This window comes from Montipora capricornis, chromosome 12 (assembly GCF_036669925.1).
Source record: "Montipora capricornis isolate CH-2021 chromosome 12, ASM3666992v2, whole genome shotgun sequence".
In the NCBI taxonomy this organism is placed as follows: Eukaryota; Metazoa; Cnidaria; class Anthozoa; order Scleractinia; family Acroporidae; genus Montipora; species Montipora capricornis.
In genome coordinates, this window is record NC_090894.1 from 5,762,519 (window position 1) to 5,779,077 (window position 16,559).

At 39.8% G+C, this 16,559-nt stretch overlaps 2 protein-coding genes across 2 annotated transcripts; both read right to left on the minus strand.

Moving 5' to 3' along the window:
- Positions 1 to 3,600: 3,600 nt before the first annotated feature.
- LOC138025360 (probable diacyglycerol O-acyltransferase tgs1) lies at positions 3,601 to 5,001 on the minus strand. Its single transcript, XM_068872582.1, has one exon. The coding sequence runs from the start codon at positions 4,999 to 5,001 to the stop codon at positions 3,601 to 3,603; it is 1,401 nt and encodes a 466-aa protein (XP_068728683.1).
- Positions 5,002 to 13,752: 8,751 nt separating this feature from the next.
- LOC138025361 (probable diacyglycerol O-acyltransferase tgs1) lies at positions 13,753 to 15,381 on the minus strand. The gene has a single exon (XM_068872583.1). The coding sequence runs from the start codon at positions 15,379 to 15,381 to the stop codon at positions 13,753 to 13,755; it is 1,629 nt and encodes a 542-aa protein (XP_068728684.1).
- Between the last annotated feature and the right edge of the window lie 1,178 nt (positions 15,382 to 16,559).

Sequence of the window (16,559 nt, forward strand, 5' to 3'; positions counted from 1 at the left end):
GCGGCTTTAAAAAAATGACGAAAGGAATCTAACGATCCCATATTTATTGCGCTAGGCTATGACGAAATCGAATACAAAACTGACAGAGTAAACTGAGTGAAGCGCCTGGACCCATGCTCCGCAGTTTGGGTTGTGGAGCGAAAAGGAACGTGGCGAAAGAAAAAATTTGCGAGTGAAGCGAGCCGAGCGGGGAACTGGTTCCCTGCTCGGCTCGCTTCTCTCGCCAGCTCGCCAATATTTTTTGTCCGTCGCGTTCTTTTCGGTCCATAACCCCACCTGCGGAGCCTGGTCCCAGGTTAGATCATGCTTCGGAGAAAATCCTTCAGTTGTCTTCAGTGTTTAGGTCTAGCCTTCGACTTGAAAATCGTGAACTTTCAGCTGTAATAAAACATCTTTTAGTTAATGCCTATGTAATATCTTATCTTTATCTTATTTTCAACAGCCTTGCATCGTTGGTTCGTAGATCACTCTCACGATATCCGGAGGCATTAACGATCATATGGACAGCGCATCACCCATCCCAGTTCAAATCACTTTGCAATATATCACCACGTATTTTCAACAACGAGAACACAAAATTAAAATTTAAAAAACTTCAATTAACAGAAAAACAGTTTCATATGGCGAGGTCATATGGCTGCGCCTGGCTAAAAAAGGACTTTGTTGAAACTTGAGGGGGGGGGGCACGAATTAGAGAGAGGTGTTAGTTTGGTGTTGAAGAAAAAATTGTTGTATTTTGACAGTTTTGATCTTATAGATTTAAATAAAACCACTGCATTAAATAATATTTACCATTATATATTTCCATAAAATAAACTCTGCCCTTCAACTCATCCGGTGTAGTTAACATGAAAAGAATACTTGAAATTAATTGAAGGACTAAATTAGCGTGCCGATCTCAGATCGCCGGTTTCTTTAAATAAAGAGGAATGGGACGGACAGGATGTCTAGCCGGCGTAGCGGGTGGTTCTGTTGTTGCGGGAGTGCGAGAGGTTCCCCGTCCCAGCACTCTTGCGGCCTTGCCGCTCGACGCAACAACGCTACAGGATGTCACAGGACGTCCAATTTTTATAACTTTTCAAATAGAGGTGCACAACACAATAACTGAAAAAATCTCTTCGCTCTCCGAGTCACATTTTACTAGTTAAGGCTTGTTTTTGCTAGACCAGTAGTAAATGTTTATCTGCAAACTTGGAAAAAGTTCGTTTAAGTAATGAATGATTAGACTTTAACATTGTCTATTTTGTCAGTTCTTAACTAAGGTATATTGTGTTTCTTTCTTTTTTGGCTTTGGGTGACTCGTTGCATTGTTCCTTTTGTGTCGATAGCTTGTGCCGCTACGATAAAAATAAATATAAATTTAAAAGCCCGTGATCTATCGCACTTTATAATTCGAAAAAGAGCGATCCAGTACATACAAGCTGTTTCCCTCGATTGTTGTTCTTTGAGATCAAGGCCCAGCGAAGTTTTTCTACGCACCATAATGCCGAAAGTCGTGTAACCGGTATTAAACCAACTCATTCTCGACACTGCTATTACGATAATCATGCATATAGTATCAACCGGCTATACGATAATCATAATTTCATGACATTGACAGTTGGAAAGGAATTCTGGGAATTGAACATTTTTCTTTTAAAACTTAATCCAGATATCCCGACTCGGGACTCGAACCCGCGATTTTTAGCTGACCTGTCAATGCTCCTAACCACTAAACCACCGAGTCGCCGCTTGCGTCAGCAATGCTTTTAAACACAATAATCTAATTTACCATTCGATGTATTTTGTCCTTCCTTTTCATTGGCCGAAAGCCCACCACGTGACCTGCAAATAACTGCCTACAAATAAGTGTTTTGCTTCAAATAATATTCTGCTCATGCGCAATTGAAATCACTCTCTTGTGAGAAAAGGGCGGATCGCCTCCCCGAGCTGTCAAAGCGGAACGATTCGACATATTTAGTTGATCGAAAGAAGAGTGAGAATACTAAGAAAGGAACAAAAGTTGCACTCAACTTATTTCGAGAGTATCTCAAGGAAAGAAAGGTAGACGAAGAGTCACTCGTGTCATCGACGCGAAGGACAAGTTGGCGAATGCATATGTACTGAAGAGATTTTATGCTGAAGCCAGAAAAAAGAATGGCGAGCTTTACACCAAAGCTTCTCTTGTCGGGATACGCTTTGAAAAGTGTGAAATTCTTCAGCTTTGTTGATGCCTAGTGTTATTGAACGTTTGACTGTAGTACAATTTGAAGTCTACAAATATAATTATGCTGAGAAGGAAACCAATTGATTGGTGCCATTACTCGACTCTGCAAGGCAGCGCCTGCTTACGGCTTCTCGGAAACAAAAACAAAAAAACAAACTCGGTGATCGAATGGTAAAACAATTATTGACCTCGGTTATCGCAAAATATGGTGATTTGTCAGTCTCTCGCAGATCAATTATTTGCCTTAGCCTTCGGCTTCGGCAAATAATTGATCTGCTCGCCACTGACAACTCACGCTATTTTGCTCAACTTCGTCCAATAATTGTTAATTAATTGTCATAAGACCGGGCTGTAAACGTGCGCTAACACTCGCTAACAAGTTGTTTTACCCAACTAACGAGAAAGGTCAGGCCACACTTAAAACAAAGCTAACCATTGCCAGGCAACAAATAATAGATATTAAAGAAACTTTGTGTCTTGTTCATCGTGGTCTAGTGAATAGAACCTACAAAGCTCCGTGTGCAAATCCTGTCCAGGGACTACTTTTACTTTTTTTCCTTTTTATCTGCTACGACAAGTCCTGGGACTTAGACCACTGTATATGGCATGTAATTCTCTTGACTAGATCGGAATGTAGGCCACATTGGTAAATAATGGCGATTCTAGCCTACTTCGAAATTGCTGCTAAAAATACAATGATGAGTTTAATAATCTAAGGAAGACTTTTATGATTATCGATTTAAAAAGCATACAGTTGAAACATTCGCAATTTGAAAATACTCAGGTCAATATATGGAGTAAGCCGGATACTTATTTCGAAAATATATTAAAATCATGAGAAAACGTAAATATTTTATTTTCATTTGACAGCCATCAGAAAGGTTTGCTTTGTTTGGATAACCGGTTTATCCAGACGCAAGCTGTTGACATACCTAGGGACTATTCACCGATGCACGCTTTGTCTGTAAACAACTTTGGAAATTGGAAAGCACCTTGCTACCGCGGAGGAATGAAAATATATTTTGAAAAATTTTGCTCTTGGGACTGTATAAATCAATCCCTTTACAAACTGATGCTTCTAATAAGGGTTTATCAAAGGCCACGACTTAATCTTTTGAAAGACATATTTTAGGGGTTACATAGATGCCTTCGCACCCTCTAAAGGAAGACATGTCAAAGAAGAGAACCGTAATATGTTATAAAATGTTTGCTTGTCTTGAAAACAAATTAAAATTAGTCCTTGAGTTGATTGGTCTCGGGTATTTCTCTCAGTGCTCGCCGTTTACTGCCAATTTGACACAAGCCTGAATACTACACTCAGTTTGACATCAACTACATTGTATATACGATATATTCGAGTACACGGTAATCTGCCCTCCAACATTCGTTAATATTTAAACATTTTCATATCCCTCGTTGACGAAACCCGCTGTTTGGGGAATACATTTGGTCATCTCATTGACAGCTTTTCCAAACTCTTCTATAAGGACTTCTGGATCCGAAAGCACAGCTGTATCACCCTGGACTCCAACAAAAACTTTCCCTGTATAGGTAATAATGGATAGTGAAACCCCAAGGTTTTCCTTCTGAGGAGCCCAAAATACCAAGTATTTCACGGGAAGGCCTCTTACAGAAAGCATTTGCTGGGGACCACGGACATTAGAAAGAACACCACTCATTTTTCTGCTCACTATGGAATTGGTTTTAGCGTTCATAAAGTGTGGACTCACTCTTCCAGAAAGCGAAAAGACTGAGGTGGCTGCTAGTGGTTCACCAGAAATTTTAGCTCTGTCCATGCGAGCTTTGGTCTCATCTAATTGATTGAGAGCACCTTCGGTAGCCACCGGTAGTTCGGGGAAAATGAAAGAAAACCTGTTTTCCAAGTCAAGTTTTTGTGATGTGGCCTTTGCTCGAACATCTACTGGAACAGCTACAGTGAAGTCATCGGGATTTTCAACGCCTTTTCTCTGGAAGTATCTCCTGAGTGCGAGGGCTATGACGGACATCAACACATCATTGACAGTGGTGCTGGTAGCGTTCTTGATCTCTTTTATCAACTTCAGGTCAATAGGCTCATTCCAAGTAATTCTTCTTTCCCAATTGAGTTCAGGCCCGTGCAAAATGCTGTTGTCAGATGACTTGAGTAGCAGCTTAAATAGATATCTGGGTGCTATCAACGCTGCTTTGGCCAAGAGGAGGAAACGGCCGGTGGATGAGTAGTTTTGAAGGCCTCTTTGAATTGTAGCATTATCTGGAAGTTGCTGAATGAGGAATCTTATTAAAGAAACACCATCAGCCATAGCATGATGTACTCTAAACATCACTGCAAAATCATTGTCACCAAAGTTGGTTGGGATACAACAACAGTACCACGGAGATCGCCCTTCAGGAAGAGGTTCATTGCTGAGCGCAGAAACAATCGCCGCCAATTCGTCTCTGGAGCTGGGAATCTTTCCCTTCCATGGAAAGACGTGATTATCGATTGCAAAGGATTGGTCTTCCTCGAAGAAATACTGGAAATAACCAGGTCGAATAAAGCAGCGTACTCTGGGATACAATGGCACTCCCAAATCTTTCCTTGCGTCCACGAACCGTTCCACAATAGCATCGCGGAGCATTTGAACTCCATCTTCAAAAGTACCTTTGTTTTCGAAACAAATTACGGAATTGATAATCATTTCCTCTGCTCCAGCGTCCGTAAGAAAAAATGCGTCCATTGGAGCTAATGGGGTTTTCTCTGAAGTTTTGGTGACTATCACCCGCTCAACTGTCTTCAGCAAGACAAACAGCACCATAAACGGAAGAATCGGAAGAGTGAAAACGAGCAACAGTACATGGCACAAAATGCATTGTATAATGAACCAAACAGACGATACAAACGAGGAAATACACCCAATACTGGTTTTCTTTCGAGTGGTTGTATGAATCCTTGTCTGCTCTGTTTTAAGTGAATTAGCGTTCATGTTGTTGATAAATTACAGCGCTCGAATGTTATTAACTTAAGACCGGCCAACGCACGAATGAAGAGACAAGTAAATTTGATCCCTTTCATAGATATATTGAAGAGCATGATTGGTCAAGAGACTCTTGATTTGACGAAATCGTCACGGGTCAGTTAACGACTGAGTACGCGTCACCGCAACCCCCAGCACTGCTGACTTCATTCCATGATAGAAAAATAACGAAAAGGAGTGCAAATTTGTTTTTTATACAAACAGCAAGGGTTCAGTGTCACCATGACGCCATCATCTAACGTGAATAAGTAAAACTTGGGAATGACTCGAAATTTTAACAAATAGCGAAGATATCGATGACGTCACCCCTATTGATATCAATGTCCCAACCATAGCCTTACTGAATGCCGAAACAAAGTTTGTTCGGTGGTTGGCAAATTTGAATATGCAAAGAAAATTGACGTCAAAGTTTGTAAACAGGTATCTTCGCTATGGCTAAAACAATAAACAGATATCTTTCCTATGGCTAAAACAATAGTATGAATTTGAATACGTAAATAAAACCAGCGCGTCTTGTATTTAAATTACAGCGTTTTAACTTTTGAAAATAGCGGAGCCAAAAGATAGAGCAGTAAATTTATCTTTGTGTGTTGCACGACTCCTCCTTGGTAAAAGTCAAGATATTGTTTTCTTAATAAAAATAAGACTGCTAACTGATTATTCACAAAGCATATCTAATGCGTTCAAATTAAGAATTTAAAAAATCAAGCTTCCGGATAGATGAGCTACAAAGGTCAGTGAAACACCGATCATCGCGAATGTTGAACTCAACTGAAACTTATTATTTAGATCTTCTTTCTCCAGCGACGGGACAATATAAGTTAAAATTTGTTCTTCAATCACATCGTTTTATCGTTTGTAACCCAGTGTTACGTAATTTTGTCTTAATGAAGACGTAATATGCATGCCATTGGTTTCCACCCGTTTGCTGAGGCATCAAAGACGGCTGTCGCAGAAGAAATAAAGCCAAAAAGAAAAGAAGGTACGCTTGTCGAATATTTCTATGTCGCATGTTCAAGGTTTTCGTCTTGTTTACATTTGCTCTGGCTAATTTTGCCGCCTAGTTTGATTGACCAGAGAATCTACAAGTATTAAGTGACTTGAGTTTCTCAGTGTCGCACCTATGGCCTCCTTGGCCTACTAGCTATTGAACCACAAGATCGTTTATCATAGTTCATCTTACATGATTTGTTGGAGCAGAAAGGTCGCACAACATTGAGAAAGTGATCGTCTATCTTTGTTAGGAAAGGAAGATTTAATGCGATGAGTGCTTTGAAAAATCACTCTAAGGACAATGCACCCGTAGAATTTATTTACACACATAATTTGTTTGCTAACGATTTTGCTTTGTATCCCTAAATAAGGTAAACTGAGAAAATTTTCTTTTTGGGTATCTGTGGTGGTTGGGGTCAATGGTCTGTTTTGTTGTTTTTGTAAGACATCATTCATGTTACAATTAACAACACCTCTGGGGTAACTGTTTTGTTATAATTAACAACACCTCTGGGGAGACCGTTTTGTGACAAATGATGCGTTTATAACTGATGTTTGTCACCGCTGTTTGTGTGTTATGCGTGGGATGCATACCATGCATACTACGTCATAAGACCACTTTATGTCTTTTTTTTTTTTTCATCCTAGTCACAAATATGCATACCCCGGGGATGGTATAATTTAACTGCTTGATAAGAATCCCGTATGATATACAACAGGAGCCATAGCGCCTGGAACTCGGGCCATCGCGTCGCCAGAAGCGAGTAAGTTCCCACTGAGCCATCGAAGCAACTGAGAGGCACGTGCTCGTTTGCTTTATATTTAAAACGTTTGCGTGATTTCGAAAATAAAATTTTAAATGTCTCTGCATACGAGCCAGAAGGCCCGTCCAGGGCCCAGTTCCTCAAAAGCCGATTAACGCTAATCTAAGATTAAAAATTAACCAAGCAGTTTATTTCTCTACTCCCAAATGCTGTTCAACACAGATTTTCGGCAGACCTTCACATGAGAAGACGTCAATCTTGAAAAACAAAAGTAAGCAAAAGAAACTTTCACCAAAAAGTTGAAAACGTGAAACAAAAGTTTACGCTAATCCTGGATTAAGTTAATCGGCTTTCGAGGAACCGGGCCCAGGTGATCTGGTGACGTAATTCGGAGGACTGGGGAGAAAAATTTTAACGCCGTATCCCACAACCGCGCGCGGCTTTAGGTGTTGTTTCCAAGCTCCCTGCAGTATTGCCATCGCCAAAACTCAACAGATCATTACGTGTCTACCACATTTCCTGTTACTGAATGAACATTCAAGTAGACCCGAAGAGATCTAACCTCGCCTCTGCCATGTTGAATTCGAAAATAAGGTCGCGAGCGGTTGTGAGATACGGCGTTAAAATTTTTCTCCCCAGTCCTCCGAATTAGGTCACCAGATCACCTGGATCAGGCCCGAGCTTATCCCGGTTTCCATGGCATGAAGCGACTAGGAGTATTTCTACTCCTCACTGGTGGGATGCCAGTCATCGCAGGGTTACCCCCCAGAATTAATTTCGCCGATACCCATTTATACACCTGGGTGAAAAGAGGCACCGTGAGAGTAAAGAGTCTTGCCTAAGAACACATGAGCTCAGAGAATGGGCAGCCGTCACCGCCAAAAATACAAGCCTTGCAAACCGTTAAGAATAAACCGGATTGGTCTAACTGTCTTTTGTAGAATGGTTTATCAGAATATGAAAAGGATTATTTAAAACACAAATGGACAAGTCACAAACATTAAATGGTTTATACAGTTCAGAAACCGTGTAGAGACCCTTGGTGAACTGATTCAGTGAAAAAACGAGTGGTCAAGTGTATAATGAAATAGATCAGTCACCTCATGCAATCATCGCAGCCTACACAGAATCGGTCAGTACCAAAGACGACCGGTGTAATTGTCCTTGTTCAAATGACATACTCAAGTCTTGAATGGATCAGCGTACTGCGACATGATTTGCAGTGACAAGGCAAACGGTCCAGGTTACCGTACATTGCTTCAGTGACGTTACAAACGGTTCAGAGTAGTGTGAAATGGCTTATTTTATCTACAAATGGTTAATTGTAAAGTGCAATGGTCTAGCGTAACATTGATCAGCTTACCGTAATGTGAAACGGTTTAGCGTTCCCCCAAATGGCTTAGCGTGACTACAAATGGTTCAGTATAAAGTGAAATGGTTTAGTGTTACAGCAAATGGTTTGCGCCAGAACCGCCAAAAATACAAAACTGAAATGGACAAGTCAAGATTGAAATGGAATAGTCAATGTGGGGTCTTACGTCACAACCCATACGTCATTCAGACAAATTTAGCGCGAATTTGTCCGAACCAAGTTTGAACCACGAAGTGCACAGGTCGGGAACAGCTTATTTCTACCAGTACTGTCTCGTTTACTCGACTCAGCGATCCTTACTCCGGTAAGAATATTTGTCTATTTTTGCCTAGTTTCGCTTGATTGGTAATTTTTCTACTCTGATCATTTTGCCGTGATATCAGCAAGTTACATACATGTATTTGGATCAAAGCAATACAAAGTAAGCACAGGAAACATGGGCAGGCCATGTTTTTCTTTGTCTTAAAATATACGTTAGCTAGCCACTGACAATCAGTTTCTGAAAATGTAAGTTTCTGTAAAAAAACTGACCATATTTCTCTGTCTTTTCAAGCCTTTCCTTGAACCTCTGAGTTAAAGTTAAATACACTTGCTACCCGTTGCTCATTTAAAACAATGGCCGTTTTTATACTAGAGACGCATAATTCGTCTGGGACGAACTTGGGCAAACATTTTTTATGCGTCTGTTAAATTCGTCTAGTATAAAGACGGCCGCAAGACGTATTATGCGTCTGGACGAAGAATCTATTTTAGTGCGTCTTCGAAGACGCACTAAACTGGAAAGTTCGTCCAGACGCATTATGCGTCTAGTGCCCGTCTTTATACTAGACGAATTTAACAGACGCAGAAAAAATGTTTGCCCAAGTTCGTCCAAGACGAATTATGCGTCTCATATAGTTCGTCCCGTCTTTACACTAGACGGATAACATGAGAGACGCATAATTCGTCTGGACGGATTATGCGTCTCTAGTATAAAAACGGCCAATTATTCGCCTTATCGTGACTGCTGTGGCCTTAAGTGTCACTGAGGTAGGTGTCTCGTAAAATGATGCCTTTTAACAGTATTTTTGTCAATCCTTTTGCTTCAGGTTATAACTAAGGATAATCATGGTAAGCATTTTTGTTCCTCTGCATTTCAAATACCCTACAATAGCCTGTCTGAACATGAAGAAGCTGAAAGAGGATAAAAGAAGAATTACAAACTGTTTGACAGTAATTTTAATTCCTGAACGCGAGGCCTGATAACAAGACTAATAGATTGGTATCTTTGTCAGTTTTTTCAGGTGGATAACGATGACAGAAATGTGATGAGGTCGTATAGTGTTTTGCTTAAAAGTTCATCTGAGTGTTTGACCTAAGTAGATTGCCGTCGACATGTCTTCCTTTCTGATGTTATGAACACTTTCGCTTTATTTAGGGAACATGAAATGATGTCAAAGAAAAACATGGCCTGCCCATGTTTCCTGTGCTATTTGGGGTAACGCTAAACCGTTTCACATTACGGTAAGCTAATCAATGTTACGCTAGACCATTGCACTTTACGATTAACCATTTGTAGATAAAATAAGCCATTTCACACTACTCTGAACCGTTTGTAACGTCACTGAAGCAATGTACGGTAACCTGGACCGTTTGCCGTGTCACTGCAAATCATGTCGCAGTACGCTGATCCATTCAAGACTTGAGTATGTCATTTGAACAAGGACAATTACACCGGTCGTCGTTGGTATTGACCAATTCTGTGTAGGCTGCGATGATTGCATGAGGTGACTGATCTATTTCATTATACACTTGACCACTCCTTTCTTTCACTGAATCAGTTCACCAAGGGTCTCTACACGGTTTCTGAACTGTATAAACCATTTAATGTTTGTGACTTGTCCATTTGTGTTTTAAATAATCCTTTTCATATTCTGATAAACCATTCTACAAAAGACAGTTAGACCAATCCAGTTTATTCTTAACGGTTTACAAGGCTTGTATTTTTGGCGGTGACGGCTGCCCATACTAATCCGACGGGGTAGCCAACAATGATTTGTCAAAAACCAATTCTACTTCGTGATAGCCTCTTCCAGGCTCCCAGATAGTCGGGAAAACGAAAACAACTGCGTGACAGGCTAACTTCGTGAATGGTCGAAGTTGCTACGAAGTCACGTGAGATAGCGCGCCGTAAGCAACAATATGCCTGAGAGAGGTGTTACTGAGGCTCATGTTCGGTCGTTTTGGATCGAGGTATTTGAAAGCGCGCGGAATTCCTGGGTGGGAAATAAATTTGATCAGCTGGCTGGGAAACCAACCAATTTTATCTCGCTGGCTGGGAAATTTCTTGTGTGTCTTGCTGGGAAAAAGGAACAGATAATGTTTTCCCAGCAACACTGAAAAACACCTGAAAATGCCTTAATAACATTTATTTTCATTAACTGGGGTATAATAATACATTTTACAACAAATTGGTCGTTGGGTGCCCCTGTCTCTTTGGGAAGAGTATGTGGGTTCTTCTTCGTCCCTCACCGTTATGAACCTTGAGACAGGGCAAACGGTTTATCGTCCTTCATGATATCCAAGAAAACTAGAGAGACTAACCATTTTGCAGATATCATCACAAAGGGGTAGACTCTCATATACCGGACCAAAATGGTGGAAGACAAAAGAATCATTGTTATTCTGATTAGGCCTTGTTGATAGGAATTGTTATGTTCGTTTTGTTATTTTGTTTTATGGACGTTAATTATTCCGGATCCGATATATCAAACATAGGCAGCACTTTCTCCTCAGTTTTACGACCTGAGTGATAGCATCCCGTTGCATCCCGGTGGGATATTATATTGGTAATTAAATAAATTACTTATTTGGCGTGGCGATCTATTATTTGAGACGTCATGCATTAAGATGGCAACTGACTTGAAGTAAAGAAGATCTAGAGGTAATAGACTAGAACAGATGAATAGGGGTATTGCGTGAGTTTTACAATCACAAAAAAAACACAAGGTCGAACAGCACGATTCTGAAGACGTAAGATTTTGTTTCTGTAAGTTTTCCAACTCGGCCCCACGCTGTTATACCATATAATAAATAGGGTTGAATCAGTGATCTGTCAATATGTTGTAAAATATTAAGTGGTCCGAAATGTCTTCACCAAGTAATAATACGTGCTTCAGCAAACGCCATTTTGTATTCAGGGCAAAGGCCTTGCATTTTAGAGGGGACTGGCTACGTATGACACTTCCGTTTTACAAAATCATTTCCGCCTCCTCTTCATCTTTTGGTAAAATCGAACATCTTTTAGTTGTATCAAACATCCCTTGTTTTTATTGGGCGTATTTTATTTACATCGGACATCTTTGCTTACAGATTTATTGCACGCTTACAGATTTATTGCACATAACATTCATGTATGCAACATAACATTGACATAAGCATATTCGATATTTTGTCCGTAAAGGGCCTTAATATAGATGTGCACATCGCAATGACTGAAAAAAAATGCTTATTACTAAAAACAAGCGATAAAAAGTTACGACCTTTCGAGCATTCTACAGCCATTTTCAAGTCCATAAACATTCCCCGTATATTACAAATTTGAAACAACTGAGGTTAAAATATTTGCTTAAGAATCCAATGTCAAGGTTAAAAGAATGCAACAAATCCGTGCCAAGCTGTTTATTTAGTGCTCTCAATCGTCCTCATCTCCTTCGCTGTCATTAACCTTCATCTCTTTCAGCGTTCTATTTTCGTACATTTTATTTGAAAAGAAAAAATGTTAAGAATCTTTTCGATCTCTTCGCTCTCCGAGTCACATTTTTAAAATGTGACTAATAAAGGCTTGTTTTTGCTAGACCAGTTTATCACCAAACTTGGAAAAAACTCGTTTAAGTAATGAACGATTAGACTTAAACATTGTCTATTTTGTCAGTTCTTAACTAAAGTATATTGTGTTTCTTTCTTTTTTGGCTTGGGTGCCTCGTTGCATTGTTCCTTTTGTGTCGATAGCTTGTGCCGCTACGAATAAAATAAATACTAATTCAAAAGTCCGTGATCGATCTCATTTTATAATTCGAAAGAGAGCGATCCAGTATATACAAGCTGTTTCTCTCCATCGTTTTTCTTCGAGATCAAGGCCTAGCGAAGTTTTCCAACTCGCCATAATGCCGAAAGTTGTGCGACCGGTATTAAACGAAATTAACTTATTGCCACAGTATGTAAATTTAACATGAAACAACACAGTAAAGGTCGAATTACCTTCTCGCTGCACAGTACGAAGATTATTTATTTGTTTTGTATTTTTGAAGATACTTCATTTTAAGCGGAATGGGGCGTCTTCTGGCGTTCATGTTTGCCCCGTTTTGCGAAGAAAAAACTGGCGCCTTCTGGGGAGAAACACGAAACGCATCGAAAATATTATGTGGGTTACCACCGTGAAATTAAAGTCGTCCTTTGCGTGCCTTACTGATATCGGCCGTTTTACAATCTCGTTATAACACATGATTAAGTCTTTGCTGTTTAAAGACGGTCAATATTTAGGAAAAAAAAACATGGGTATAATTGTAAGGCTATCAAGTTGTTTGCTTTCCCCAGTCTGTGCGTTCAAAGGAGCTATCTATAAAACTATTTCGCTGCTTAAAATTGCTTTATTGAAGCCATAAGCATTGTAGCCATAAATTCTATGGTACATACGAAGTCTAAAATAATCCAACAACTATCGACTTTAAACTTTCAAAATTCATTAAATATTTTTTTTATTTATTCATTGATAAATAAGTACACAAAGCACAAGTTAAGGATAATGAGATGCCAAAGCCAGAGGCTTATACGGCATGTGAGCTTATGCGGCCGATATCATAGAGTCAGGTCTGTAACAATCAATTTTTAGACATAAAATAAAGAAGATGTCTTTCCCAAAGGCCTTTGTCACTTCCTTTGGCATTCATAGAATGTCACGTGAAATGAATTCTCCTTTGTCTCAGTTACGAAATCTTAACAAGATGTAGGCCACATCGGTAAATAATGGCGATCCTAACCTACTTCGAAATTGCTTGTAATAATATAATGCTCAGTTTAATTTGAACTAAGGAAGACTTTTATTATTAGCAATAAAAAAGCATAGCAACTAGAAAAAGGCGTGATTCCTTTGCCTCATACGGTTAAAACTTCGCAATTTGAAAATACTCAGGTCAACATATGGAGTAAGCCGGAATTAGGAATTAGTATATATATTAAAATCATGAGAAAACGTAAATATCTCCTTTCATTTTTCTGCTGATTTGACACATGCAGGACGACTAAACTCAGTTTATACATCAACTACATTGTATATGCGATATGACAGAGTAAATAGTTAACCTCTCTCACCTAGCTATGGCTAGTACTGTACATTGCAATCTGCACTACAGCATTCTTTCAAATTTAAACATTTTCATATCCCTCGTTGACGAAACCCGCTGTTTGGGGAATACATTTGGTCATCTCATTGACAGCTTTTCCAAACTCTTCTATAAAGACTTCGGGATCCGAAAGCACAGCTGTATCACCCTGGACTCCAACAAAAACTTTCCCTGTATAGGTAATAATGGATAGTGTAACCCCAAGGTTTTCCTTCTGAGGAGGCCAAAATACCAAGTATTTTACGCGAAAGCCTCTTACAGAAAGCATTTCCTGAGGACCACGGACATTAGAAAGAACACCACTCATTTTTCTGCTCAATATGGAATTGGTTTTAGCGTTCATAAACTGTGGACTCGCTTCTCCAGAAAGCGAAAAGACTGAGGCGGCTGCTAGTGGTTCGCCAGAAATTTTAGCTCTGTCCATGCGAGCTTTGGTCTCATCTAATTGATTGAGAGCACCTTCGGTAGCCACCGGTAGTTCGGGGAAAATGAAAGAAAACCTGTTTTCCAAGTCAAGTTTTTGTGATGTGGCCTTTGCTCGAACATCTACTGGAACAGCTACAGTGAAGTCATCGGGATTTTCAACGCCTTTTCTCTGGAAGTATCTCCTGAGTGCGAGGGCTATGCCGGACATCAACACATCATTGACAGTGGTGCCGGTAGCGTTCTTGATCTCTTTTATCAACTTCAGGTCAATAGGCTCATTCCAAGTAATTCTTCTTTCCCAATTGAGTTCAGGCCCGTGCAAAATGCTGTTGTCAGATGACTTGAGTAGCAGCTTAAATAGATATCTGGGTGCTATCAACGCCGCCTTGGCCAAGAGGAGGAAACGGCCGGTGGATGAGTAGTTTTGAAGGCCTCTTTGAATTGTAGCATTATCTGGAAGTTGATGAATGAGGAATCTTATTAAAGAAACACCATCAGCCATAGCATGATGTACTCTAAACATCACTGCGAAATCATTGTCACCAAAGTTGGTTGGGATACAGCAACAGTACCACGGAGATCGCCCTTCAGGAAGAGGTTCATTGCTGAGCGCAGAAACAATCGCCGCCAATTCGTCTTTGGAGCTGGGAATCTTTCCCTTCCATGGAAAGACGTGATTATCGATTGCAAAGGATTGATCTTCCTCGAAGAAGTACTGGAAATAACCAGGTCGAATAAAGCAGCGTACTCTGGGATACAATGGCACTCCCAAATCTTTTCTTGCGTCCACGAACCGTTCCACAATAGCATCGCGGAGCTTTTGAACTCCATCTTCAAAAGTACCTTTGTTTTCGAAACAAATTACGGAATTGATAATCATTTGCTCTGCTCCAGCGTCCGTAATAAACACTGCGTCCATTGGAGCTAATGGCATTTTCTCTGAAGTTTTGGTGACTATCACTCGCTCAACTGTCTTCAGCAAGAAAAACAGCACCATAAACGGAAGAATCGGAAGAGTAAAAACGAGCAACAGTACATGGCACAAAATGCATTGTATAATGAACCAAACAGACGATACAAACGAGGAAATACACCCAATACAGGTTTTCTTTCGAGTGCTTGTATGACTCCTTGTCTGAGTGTATTCCTTACGCTCTGTCTTACGTGAATTAGCGTTTATGTTGTCATTAGAGTCCTCTACATTAAGCACCACGCCATTCTTCATGTTGTTGATAAATTACAGCGCTCGAATGTTATTATTAAACTTAAGACCGGCCAACGCACGAATGAAGAGACATGTAAATTTCTTCCCTTTCATAGATATATTGAAGAGCATGATTGGTCAATAGACTCTTGATTTGAAGAACTGGTCACGGGTCAGTTAGCGACTGAATACGCGTCACCGCAACCTCCAGCAATGCTGACTTCATTCCAAGAAGTAAAAATGACGAAAAGCCGTACAAAATTGCTTTTATAAAAACAGCAAGGATTGACTTTTTGCTCGTCGTTTCGGTGTCGCCATAACGCCATCACCTAAAGTGAGGAAGTAAGACTAGGGATTGACTCGAAATTTTAACAAATGGCTAAATTAAACTATTATAGTTGACTTAAACATGTGTGCGGTACGAATTTGCATGAATACGTAAAACGAAACTGGTGCGTCAGCCAAAAAGTAGGGCAGTAAAAATCCTTGGGCGTTGCATGACTGCTCCTTAGTAAGTCTCCTTGAATGCCCTTCTGATAGCGGATCTCTAGAGACTTTTGTTCGAAATGTCGTGACTCTTTCCTGCATGCTTAAGCGTAATAGTTGTTGATTCTAAATGGTACTCAACCATGAACATTAAAGAGATGTGGGCAAGGAGGAATCATTCATTTTGTCAACACTATTATTAACGTGTTTACATTGAGTCCGAACTTGCCTTCGCGCTGGCATGAACATGAGTACTCCATAAATTTTGTCGGACCAGTGCTGGAAATGTATCCATATATGTAGTGGTGACGTCAATCCAATCATGATCAATAAATTTCAGAGAAATGTATCTTCAAATTCTTTCCTTTGTTTGAAGAGGTTATGGTTCTCTTTTGAATTACCCTGCCGAGAATTAACAACAATTAAAAAACTCAAAGTGTTTATAATATATTAAAATCAAACTTAGCAATTGTAGAAGTCAGTTCGACTCTACTAACATTATTTACAAAGTATATCTTATGCGTTAAATTAAGAATTTAAAAAATAAAGCGACCAGATGAAAGAGCCGCAAAGGACAGTGAAACACAGATTATCGCGAATGTTGAACTCAACTGAAACATATTATTTAGATCTTCTTTCTTCAGCGAAGGGTCAATAAGTTGACGTTTGCTGTTCAATCACATCGTTTTAGCGTTTGTAACCCAATGTTACGT